General features: G+C 46.0%; 1 protein-coding gene across 1 annotated transcript; it reads left to right on the top strand.

The window, feature by feature from the left end:
- Nucleotides 1–10,198: 10,198 nt before the first annotated feature.
- LOC308158340 (DEP domain-containing mTOR-interacting protein-like) lies at nucleotides 10,199–11,751 on the top strand (the record flags this gene model as incomplete). The annotated part of the gene is made up of 4 exons (XM_080531932.1): nucleotides 10,199–10,308; nucleotides 10,680–10,750; nucleotides 11,096–11,200; nucleotides 11,629–11,751. The coding sequence occupies exons 1-4, from the start codon at nucleotides 10,203–10,205 to the stop codon at nucleotides 11,749–11,751; spliced, it is 405 nt and encodes a 134-aa protein (XP_080388058.1). The 5' UTR covers nucleotides 10,199–10,202.
- Nucleotides 11,752–12,490: the final 739 nt, after the last annotated feature.

Below are 12,490 nucleotides of genomic sequence, written 5' to 3'. Positions count from 1 at the left end.
CTGTCTCTCTCTCTCTGTCTCTCTCCCTCCCTCTCTCTCTCTCTCTCTCTCTCTCTCTGTCTCTCTCTCTATCTGTCTCTCTCTCTCTGTCTCTGCCTCCCTCTCTCCCTCTCTCTCCCCTCTCTCTCTCTATTTCTCTCTCTCTCTCCCCCCCTTCTCTCTCTCTCTCTCTCTCCTCCCTCACCTCCCTCACCTCCCTCCCTCTCTCCCTATCTCTCTCTCCCCCCCTTCTCTCTTTCCCTCCCTCTCTCTCTCTCTCTCTCTCTCTCTCTTCCTCTCTCTCTCTCTCTCCCTCTCTCTCTCTCTCCCTCTCTTCCTCTCTCTCTCTCTCTCTCTCTCTCTCTCTCTCTCTCTCTCTCTCACACTGAGAGGCTCCATTCAACCCCAGAAAGGAACTATAATCACACATTGTCAAACTAAGATCACAGTGTTTGACTTCTCTGACTGGTTGACTTGACTCACTAACGACTTGACTCTATGCAATCAGGTTTCAATCACACTGCAACTTTGGACCAGATCATATTTCATTCAATAGCTTTGGAGTAGCTTTTAACTAGTTGTTTCAGATGACTATTTTATTCTATTATTCTATTGTCACTTTATTTTTGTTGTTGTAGTTTGTGACATGAGCTTCTGTAACACCTTAATTTGTCCTCGGGGATCAAAAGTACCTATCTATCTATCTACCTACCTACCTATCTATCTATCTATCTATCTACCTACCTACCTACCTACCTATCTATCTACCTATTTATACCTACCTAGAAAGATCTATCTATCTATCTATCTATGTATCTATCTATCGATCTATCGATCTATACCTACCTAGATCGATCGATCGTGTGATTCTAACAGTGGAGGAGACTGTGCTGTACAATGTATTAAAACAGACAGACATTGTGCATTTGTTCCTGCAGTGATTTACTGCGCATTCAACACACTAGTCTCACATAAAACTGATCTTGTCCCGCTGAACACAGCCTATAACAGAATCTGCAGATTTGTCCTTGGTTGTCCTTTTCTCACCCACCATTGCAACATGTATCAGGCACTAAAATGTCCATCTCCTTATGTAAGAAGACACATGCACTGGCTTCAATTTATATTCAAATGCGTTAATCTAAATTATCCCCCTTATTTACAACAGTATCTTGTTCCTTTTACAGCCAACCATCGTTCTAGGCATTCATCTCAGTTTAATTTCACCACACCTTACCTTACAAAATCAGTTGGTAAAAGAGCATTTAATTTCAAAGCTGAATGAATGAATGAATGAATGAATGAATGAATGGTCTTTATTGTCATTGCTATAGTACAGGTACCAAACAACGACATTTGGGAGGGGGGGCTCCCCTGGTGCTTGGAAAGAAAAAAAAAACTAAAAAAACAAGAAGGGAAAGGAGCTGGTTTACATAAATAAAGGCTATGTACACTATCCACTATACTATACTGTACAGATAAAACGACTAGGGTTGTCATATTGCACATAGTGTTATTGCACATTCATTTAAAGTGTCGCAGTTTGCAGGCTTGAAATGTACACATTTGTGCCTCAGCACTACACCTGATCTTTCAATCCAGCAGCTGCCATCAATCCGTCCAGACTGTCCAGGGCCCAGAACCTAGGTCTTTGCTGTGTTCAGGGCCTGGATGGCCCTGGGGTAGAAGCTGAGCTTCAGTCTGTTTGTCCTTGCGGCCATGGTCCTGTACCAGCTCCAGCTGATTGGAATAATTTACCGGTTCACATCAAATCCATCACATCTCTTGTTAGTTTTAAGCATGCACTGTCTTCTTACCTTTTGACTGATTGTTCGTGTTTCCTTTGAATTTGTCACCACTTACATGTACACCTATTAAGTTTATTGTGAAGTGTAGTATGTATATTATTGTATGTAGATCCGCCTTCCCTTGTTCTGTTATCCATTGTGGTCGTGTTATGGTTGTGATGTTCTCAATGTTTTCAACTGGCAATGTGTGTTGTTGTTTGTCTCCTGTTTGTCTGTGTTTTGTCGTGTGTGCGTCTTTTATTGTTTATCCTGTTCTTATGTAATATGTATTGATTATGTATTATGCAATATGTATTATGATATTTGTATTGTATTGTATTATTGTATTATGATGTATTATGCTTTATGTGTTGTAACTTAGGACCCCCTCGAAAACGAGATGGTTCATCTCAAGGGGTTTCATCCTAATAAAAGAAATTTACAACATCATGAATGTTTCACACAAACGTCAATCACGGCTGACATTTTATCCCTAAACCGAAGCTTGGCAGTTGTTGTTAGACCTCAAAAGTGGTGAAATGCCAAGATGAGTACTCAAAAAAGCTAGCTGCTAGCTATTTGCTGAGAGGAATATGAGAGTCACTGTACTTTGGACAAAGTTTGTAAATATTTGCCACACTAAATCGGAACACACCCACACACACACACACACACCCACACACCCAACACACACACACCTACACACACACACACACACACACACACACACACACACACACACACACACACACAGACCAGGACATTCATGTGTAACAACCTTGAAACGTCTGTATGATACAGTACATACAATAGGGTCATGATAACAGGAGTTTCTAGGGTGTCTGTTGATCACTGATGATGTGGGTTTCATTTGGCCAAAAATGGTGAATAAAGTAAATCAACTATAGTGGTAAATAACGGATGTGAGTCAAACTCTAAAAGGCTTGGGGGTGTCATTAGTCACAAAGTACTCCCCATTGACTTTTACATGATACGTGATTGACTTTTACCCTTACTACATAATGTATAAATTAATAAATAAATGGCGGCTGTATAATAAATAAACAGCGTCTAATGATCGCAAGGTCGGAGATTTGAGCCCGGGCTGGCCACATGTCGAAGTGTCCTTGGGCAAGACACTGAACCCCAAATTGCTCCCAACGAGCGGGCCGGCGCCTTGCATGGTAGCTTGTCGCCATTGGTGTGTGAATGGGAGGCCGTTGTAAAGCGCTTTGGGATTTAGCCTACCATTTAAATGAAATAAGACTTGTATCATACCATGCAATACTGTAGCTGCCGGTGTTTGTTTATAGCGAGAGTTTGACATCTTTGAGCCTGTATGTCTTCATTCTTCAGGTCCAGACAGTTCAGACGTGTAACAACTTCATATGTCTCTCAGTGAGTGAGTTATCTTCACCTGTCTTGTCTCAGTGGGTTACACCATAATAAGGCCTCCCAGAGGAGGAAGAGTGTAGACAGTGACACCTGCTGGCCATCGAGGGAATTGTCTTCCTGAAGGTTGACCATACATGTGTATGTATACATGTGTATGTATGGTCACCTCCTCTAAGACATTTCCTGAATGGAAATACACTCGGGTTGCTCTGGCCCCAGAATTTAACACTAGAACAGCCATGTCATTTGACCCCTGCCATGTCATTTGACCCCGGTTATATCTTTGCACTCGATCAAATTTCAGGACCCTCCTTTCATGACTTTTGCTAGATATGTGCGTTCTACCACCCAGGATCCTTACATTTTCAAAATCACATCAGGATAAGCTAGTATGAAACTATTTTGCAGTTTTTCTGTGTAGGAGGCAGGCCAAATTTCGTTGTTTGGTACCTGTACTATATCAATGACAATAAAGACCATTCATTCATTCATTCATAATTTACAAGCCGGCCAACTAGTGGTCGTTGTGTGTAAGTAGCAGCTTCCCATTGTAAAGACTCTGGACTCTGACCCCCGAGGCGGCACTTATAGTAGGTAAAAAAGGCACGGCTGTTCTAGTGTTCAAGACGTTTAATCTGGATCAGAATTTGCCACCGCTGGGTGCTGGTAGTCAAACTGGCTAGTAGTCGCTCTATGTGTAGAGGGCTGCAAGGGAATTTTCCTGGCTACATAGTGTACAAGTTTTTACTTTTGCCTGCTTGCAGCTCTGTCAGTATGTGAAGCGCATTGAGTCGCATCTTGTGAGAAATGCGCTATACAAATAAAATTAGATTTGATTTGATTACAAGGAGACACGGTTCTCAACAGAGGCCAAGGGAAGGGGATGAGAAATGGCCCAGCAAACGATCCTACAAGAAACAGCTTGACTACGACCTCATTTCCTGCATGAAAGGATACAAAACTCAATTTTGACAAAAATGGAGATAGAACCTTATAATTCTGGGAAGGAGGGTCATGGGAGTATCTGGGAGGAGCCTGGTGCTTCAATTGATTTAAAAAAAAAAAACACCTGGTCTGAACTTGCATGAAGCCAGGCAGACCGGCAAGCATCATCAAGGACACCTTGCACCCCAGCCACGGTCTGTTTGACCCCCCTACCATCTAAGAGACTCAGGAGGTACAGGATCCTTGGGTCTGTTTGACCCCCTACCATCTAAGAGACTCAGGAGGTACAGGATCCTCGGGTCTGTTTGACCCCCTACCATCTACGAGACTCAGGAGGTTCAGGATCCTCGGGTCTGTTTGACCCCCTACCATCTAAGAGAGTCAGGAAGTACAGGATCCTCAGGTCTGTTTGACCCCTGACCCTACCATCTAAGAGACTCAGGAGGTACAGGATCCTCGGGTCTGTTTGACCCCTGACCCTGACCCTACCATCTAAGAGACTCAGGAGGTACAGGATCCTCGGGTCTGTTTGACCCCTGACCATCTAAGAGAGTCAGGAGGTACAGGATCCTCGGGTCTGTTTGACCCCTGACCCTGACCCTACCATCTAAGAGACTCAGGAGGTACAGGATCCTCGGGTCTGTTTGACCCCTGACCATCTAAGAGAGTCAGGAGGTACAGGATCCTCGGGTCTGTTTGACCCCTGACCCTGACCCTACCATCTAAGAGACTCAGGAGGTACAGGATCCTCGGGTCTGTTTGACCCCTGACCCTACCATCTAAGAGACTCAGGAGGTACAGGATCCTCAGGTCTGTTTGACCCCTGACCCTACCATCTAAGAGACTCAGGAGGTACAGGATCCTCGGGTCTGTTTGACCCCTGACCCCCTACCATCTAAGAGACTCAGGAGGTCCAGGATCCTCAGGTCCCGTACCAGCAGGCTCCGGAGCAGCTTCTTCCACAGAGCTGTCACTCTGATAAACAATCCCCCCCCCCCCCCCCCCTCCACACACCCAGCTGAACTATCCCCTATATAACCCTCCCCACATGGGGGACTCTGACAATGACTCAGTATCTCCACTCCCCCGCCCCCACCCTGGTATTGATTGTAAGTTGCTTTGGAACAAGGCGTCTGCTAAATGCCAAACATGTAACATGTAACGGATGCTGTTAGTTTCACCGTCGAGGATCGCGTTGGAAATAAGAGTTTTCAGCTTTAAATGCGTTTAATCAGTTTAATCTACTGAGTTCAGATACATCTTACGCTGTATGTTGATTTTAAATCCCAAATGTAAAAAATCAATCAGCATTTTGTTGGTTTAGGCACCGGTTTTGTTGTTGTTGTGGTGGTTGTTGTGGTGGTTGTTGTGGTTATTGTGGTTGTTGTTGTTGTGGTTGTTGTGGTTGTTGTGTTGTTGTTGTTGATGTTGATGATGTTGATGATGTTGTGGTTGTTGTTGTTGAGGTTGTTGCTGTTGTTGTTGTTGTTGTTGTTGCTGTTGTTGATGATGTTGTTGTTGTTGTTGTTGTTGTTGATGTTGATGATGTTGTGGTTGTTGTTGTTGTTGAGGTTGTTGCTGTTGCTGTTGTTGTTGTTGTTGATGTTGTGGTTGTTGTTGATGTTGTTGATGTTGTGGTTCTTGTTGTTGTTGATGTTGTTGTTGTTGTTGATGTTGCTGTAGTTGCTGTGTTGTTGTAGTTGTTGTTGATGTTGATGTTGTGGTTGTTGTTATTGTTGTTGTTGTTGCGCCCGCTGGCCACATCCGCAGCATGTTGACAGAGAGCGGTCCTTCCACACGGCTGGTCCACGCAGCCACAGTGGAAAAGTCCACTCTGTGTTCCTGCCCCCCCCCATTAGAGCTCTAATGACTCCACAGCAGGGAGGGGGGGGAGGCCGGGGGAGGCAGACATCGGAGGACGGAGGCTCATTGTGACGCACGGAACGGAATGAGGAAGGGAATCAGAACACACGCTGTGGGACAGTATTCCAAATTCCAAATTCCAAATTCCGAAATTCCGTTCTGTGCATTACACAGAAGAGCCTCCGTCCTCCGATGTCTACCTCCACCGGCCTCCCTCAGGTCTTATCACCTACCCAGCGATAGCTTAGCAACCAGGCGGCCCACGACCCCTCCCTCCCTCCCTCTCTCTCTCCCTCTCTCTCTCTCTCTCCCTATGTTTGCTCTGAGGTTTAACATTTACATTGGAGCTGTGTTGACTGCAGAGAGAGAGTGAGTGGTAGTGTCCCAGATCGTCACTGATTTCTTGGCACCTTTTCCACTGGAGAAGAAGAAGAAGACAGAGCTATGGGCCCCCGCACAGCTGGTAAGGCTTGATGCAGTTATGGTTGTGCAAGCGAAAACAATTAAATGGGGGGGGGGTAAAAACAAAAAATGTTGATGTTGTTTGGCGTTTTTTTCCCCAAAAGACTCTGTCAGTCTCTGTGTTGTGTGAGATCTCCAGTTGGAGGATGAGGGTGTTATCACAGCAGTTATGGAGCAAGCGGTTGTGAAACCTTGTTGTCTCTCTGAGCTGGGCTCTTGAAGCAGCGTTTCTTGAGCTTAGAATGATATGGTATTATGACATCACGTGAGTTTAGAATGATAAGGTTCTATCTCCGTTTAGGGCAGTTCAGAGATATTGAGCGTCAAAGTTTTTACATTCCATTATGTTTTGTGAGATGGAACCTTTGTATTTTATTAATTACTAACAAAAAAATGTCAACATTTAAAAAAATAACACCACACAGGCATTAATAAACACCTAATGGATCAGATTATGTAGAAAACTAAATTTTGACAAAAATGGAGATAGAACCTTATAATTCTAACGTCACGATTTGTCTGGTGTTTTTATTTTATTTTTTTATCTTATCTTGTTTCTTCAAACTCTTTTTAACAGTGCTGTCTGTTTTGTTTGTTGACATAGCTTGGCAGTGTTGTCACTGGTGACATCACGTCCATCCATATTATCCCTCTCTTTTTGACCATACCCGGGGGGTATTCCATCAACGTTGCTAAAGGACAATCCAGGCTTATTTTTGACAAATCCCGCAAGATTTATAAAAATAATAATATCCAGCCTTATTTTTCTCACAAAGTCTCACGAGATTGATCAAAATAAGCCTGGATTGTCCTTTGATGACGTTGCTGGAATACCCCCCAGGTAACTAGCCAGAGGAGCTTTAAACAAAACACCCAGAAAAGACATACGCAGAGAAGTCATAAAGGTAGACGCGAAATATGAATGACAGTGGCATGTGTGTTTTTTTTCTGTTTTTTTCTTTTACATTTGACATCCCATAATTATCTAATGCTGACTGTTAAGTAACAAGTACTGTTAAAAGGGCAGTCGTCATGACGACCAGGCTATGCGGCGGGATGATAAATATTAGCTTGTCAGAGACAGGAAGTGTTGTTGTGATACCGGTACAGTACATTAATCAGGCCTGGGAGGGGCCCACCGCTGTGCATTGTGAGACTGTATTTGATTAGCTAACCTTTAATAACACGGTTGATTAAGTGTGAGTCACAGCACAGCACAGAGGACAGCAGGCCGGGGGAGGTCGAACACCAGGGGGAGGCTGGGGGAGGTAGAGCACCAGGGGGAGGCTGGGGGAGGTAGAACACCAGGGGAGGCTGGGTGGAGGTAGAACACCAGGGGAGGCAGAACACCAGGGGAGGCTGGGGGAGGTAGAACACCAGGGGCGGCTGGGGGAGGTAGAACACCAGGGGCGGCTGGGGGAGGTAGAACACCAGGGGAGGCTGGGGGAGGTAGAAAACCAGGGGAGGTAGAACACCAGGGGAGGCAGAACACCAGGGGAGGTAGAAATCTCATTCCGTTCTATACATTACAATGAGCCCCTGTCCTCCGATTTCCCAGCCTCCCCTGGAGTGGATGGCCTCCCCTGCCCCTGGGCGCTGATTGCACACACACTGTACTGAAGGATTCTGGGATACTGGTGCCAGAAGGGTTGGCCAACATCTCATGATGCCAACGACCATCTGGGCCTTCTAACAACAGCGGCACCAGTCACACACACACACACACACACACACACACACACACACTGATACACACACACACACACACACACTGACACGCTGCACACTATCCACACACACACACACACACTAGCCACACTACACACACACACACACTATCCACACACACACACACATACCTACACACACACACACACACACTGCACACTATCCACACTACACACACACACACACACACACACACACACACACACACTGCACATTATCCACACACACACACACACACACACACACACACACACACTATCCAGCCATGTCAGAGTAGCTGTTGAGCACATTAGCCTTCTGATGTGTTTACATGTTTACTGTCCTTGTCTGTTGTTCAGTGTTGTGATTCAGCGTCTGGTGTTCTCTGTGTGTTGGCAGCCGCTGGACCGACAGACACACGTTCCCATGAGGAGGATGGTTTAACACTAGAACAGCCGTGCTTTGTTTACCTACTATAAAAGCCGCCTCAGGGGTCAAATGACCATAGTCTTTACAATGGAAAGCTGCTACTTGCACACACACACCGTCTTATAAATAAGCCTGCCTCCTATACAGAAGAACTGCAAAATAGCTTCATACTAGCTTATCCTGATGTGATTTTGAAAATGTAAGGATACTGGGGTGGTAGAACGCACATATCTAGGAAAAGTCATGAAAGGAGGGTCCTGAAATTTGATCGAGTGCAAAGATATACATCTGTGGTTGGGGTGTGAGGTGTCCTTGATGATGTTTGCCGCCCTCCGTCGACACCTGTCTGCCTGGAGGGACTCGACGGTTGGGAGTTTGATGTTGATGATGCGCTGGGATGTTTTCACCACCTGTTGCAGGGCCTTCCGGTCAGACACAGTGCAGTCGCCGTACCACACTGTGATGCGGTTGGTGAGGATGGTCTCAATGGTGCAGCGGAAGAAGTTGGTCAGGATCCTGGTAGACAGCTGGGCTTTCTTCAATCTCCTCAGGAAGTATAGGCGCTGCTGCGCCTCTTTGACCAAGGAAGAGGAGTTGAGGGTCCAAGTGAGGTCCTCGGAGATGTGGACCCCCAGGAACTTGAAGCTGGGAACACGCTCCACCTCCATCCCGTTGATGTAGATGGAGGAGTGTTCACAGCCCCCAGTTTTCCTGAAGTCCACAATGATCTCCTTGGTCTTACTGGTGTTTAGGGCCAGGTTGTCGTCAGCGCTCCATGCCGCCAGGTGTTGATACCTCCTCCCTGTAGGCCGACTCGTCGTTGTTACTTATCAGGCCTACCACTGTGGTGTCGTCTGCCAACTTGGTGATGGAGTTAAGAGCCATGCACAGGCACGCAGTCGTGGGAGTAGAGGAGGGGGCTCAGCACGCAGCCTTGAGGCACGCCGGTGTTCAGGGTCAGGGTGGAGGAGGAGTGGTTGTCCAACTTGACAAGGTGGGGTCTGTTGGTGAGGAAGTCTAGGATCCAGTTGCAGAGGGAGGTGCTGAAACCAAGGTCTCTGAGTTTGGTGACCAGCTTGGAGGGGAGGATGGTGGTGTTGAAAGCTGAGCTGAAACAGCCTCCTAGCATAGGAGTTGAGATGGCTGTCCTTGACCTGTTCTTGATTTGATCTGTTACTCTATAAAACTGTTTTTTTCCCAATATTGTTGTGCTCTGTCCCTCTCCTGCTGTCTGGCTCTCCTAGTCTACCTGTCTGTCACTCCTAGCCTACATGTCTGTCTCTCCTAGCCAACCTGTCTGTCTCTCTCCCAGCCAGCCTGTCTAAGGAGGTAAAGATGGTGTCTGTCTTTCCTAGCCTACCTGTCTGTCTCTCCTAGCCAACCTGCCTGTCTGTCTCTCCTAGCCTACCTGTCTGTCTCTCTCCTAGCCAACCTGTCTGTCTCTCCTAGCCTACATGTCTGTCTCTCTCCTAGCCTACCTGCCTGTCTCTCTCCTAGCCAACCTGTCTAAGGAGGTAAAGATGGTGTCTGTCTTTCCTAGCCTACCTGTCTGTCTCTCCTAGCCAACCTGCCTGTCTGTCTCTCCTAGCCTACCTGTCTGTCTCTCCCCCAGCCAGCCTGTCTAAGGAGGTAAAGATGGTGTGTGGTAGCAGTGTGAGGAGCAGCAGTAGAGGTTACTGTAGCAGAGACGCCATCCTCACCTCCTCCTCCGCTTCTCCCGCGCTCTCAAACCCCAAATCAGGTACCAGCGTTTATCTCAATTATGTTACATTAGGCCTACCCTACATTTTATAATTTTGGCATTTAGCCTGGCTCTCAGGCATTTTTGTCAAAATTGAGTTTTTTACATAATCTGATCCATTAGGTGTTTATTAATGCCTGTGTGGTGTTATTTTTAAAATGTTGACATTTTTGAGTTAGTAATTAATAAAATACAAAGGTTCCATCTCATAAAACATAATGGAATGTAAAAACTTTGACGCTCAATATCTCTGAACTGCCCTAAACGGAGATAGAACCTTATAATTCTAAGCTCACGATTTGTCTAAAGTAAGTAAGTGAATCATCTGTCCATCAGGCATCGCAACGAAAAGTAATCTATTCTATCTGCAGTTCTGAAGAAGCCCGTGAGTCCAGAGGAGCTGAAGAGTCCAGGAAGTCCCTACCAGAAGAGAACATTCACGGTACCAGAACCACTCACACCATTCACCTAGAACATACATCCACAAGGGCAGGCGCCTTGCATGGTAGTTTTTAGCCATTGATGTGTGAATGTGTGACTGAGAGGCCGTTGTAAAGCGCTTTGGAATAAGGCGCTATATAAGTCAGTCCATTTACTAGTTGTAGTTCTACTAGTTGTAGTTCTAGTTCTACTAGTTCTAGTTGTAGTTCTACTAGTTGTAGTTCTACTAGTTCTAGTTGTAGTTCTCCTAGTTCTAGTTGTAGTTCTACTAGTTGTAGTTCTACTAGTTGTAGTTCTAGTAGTTGTAGTTCTAGTAGTGTGGTAACACGGTGAGTTCCCTCCCCAGATCCCAGGGGATGCGGTGGGCTGGGGCTTCGTGGTGCGGGGGGGCCGGCCCTGTCACATCCAGGCTGTGGAGCCCAGTGGCCCCGCCGCCGCCGCAGGACTGAAGGTGAGAGCCCCAGGGCATCATGGGACTTGTAGTGTTTAAAGAGCTTTTGGAATTTATTCTTTGGGATTAGACTGAAGACCTGAAAAAAATGTTCCTTCTTCTAGCACATTGACTGCCAATGGCCCCTGGCCTGAGAATTCTCCTGCTGTGACTGATGTTGAATGATTCAAATGTATTTGTTGTAAGTCGGTATTGGAATAAGGCGTTTGCTAAATACCCCAAAAAGGTAAAAATGTAAAATGGGTTACTGATGCATTGTGGTCCCCCAGGTGTGCCAGCTGCCCTCTGTCTCTCTATCACTCTCTCATTCTCTCCCTTTCTCTATTCTTTATCTCTCTCTCTATTCTACTTGTCTTTATCTTTCTCTCCGTCTGTGTCTGTAAATGTGTTACTGATGCATTGTGGTCATTGTGGTCCTGCTCCCCCAGGTGTGTCAGCTGGTGGTCAGTGTCAACAGTCTGGACGTCCTCTCTCTGGACTACAAGGCGGTGAGCAGCCTCATCCTGACCGGCCCCCGCACCCTGGTCATGGAGGTCATGGAGGAGGCCTGAAGGTCGTCACCGCGGCAACAACAACAATGTCAACAAAGTCTCAGTACAGTTAGCATACCGGCTAATAAACAAGGCAGGTTTTTTCCAGTAGTACAGTGGACTGTATCCATAGAAACCTGTGGAGCCCCCCCCCCAAGGGAGTGACATCATCATACTGAGACTGGGGGAGGGGGGGGGAGGGGGAGGGGGGTCCACAGCCAATCACATCATCCTCCTGACCCTCATGTACAAAAGAAGAGGTTTGGTGAGGCTGCATTCTCATTTTATGCACCCAGACTGTGGAATGCACTGCCAGTTTACATTAGGGATGCAACCTCAGCAAATATGTTCAAGTCAGGACTAAAAACCCATCTGTTTAATATTGCCTTTAAACAACTGAATAATTAAATAATGATTATATAATGATTGGAGCACTTTGAGATGCAACGTTTGCAGGAAAAGCGCTATACAAATAAAGTTGTTATTATTATTATTATTATTATTATTATTATTATTATTATTATCCTGAGACTTAGGGGGAATCGACAACCATGACATCATCAGTCCAAGACTCCAACCTCCTCCAGTGTCTGGTTGTTGTTGACATGGATGTCTCTGCTGCCTCAAGACCTTTGACCTCTCATGACACCATCACCGCCCTTTGATCTAATTTCCCTTTGTTTACTTTTCCATCCTACTTCCTCCAGCGGTCAGAAGGAGGAGGCTGCCTGGCTCTCCTGAGGTGTTGATAAGTCGAGGC

This window comes from Nansenia antarctica (genome assembly GCF_963989245.1).
Source record: "Nansenia antarctica genome assembly, chromosome: 5".
In the NCBI taxonomy this organism is placed as follows: domain Eukaryota; kingdom Metazoa; phylum Chordata; class Actinopteri; order Argentiniformes; family Microstomatidae; genus Nansenia; species Nansenia antarctica.
This window is presented reverse-complemented; position numbering and strand designations above follow the sequence as displayed.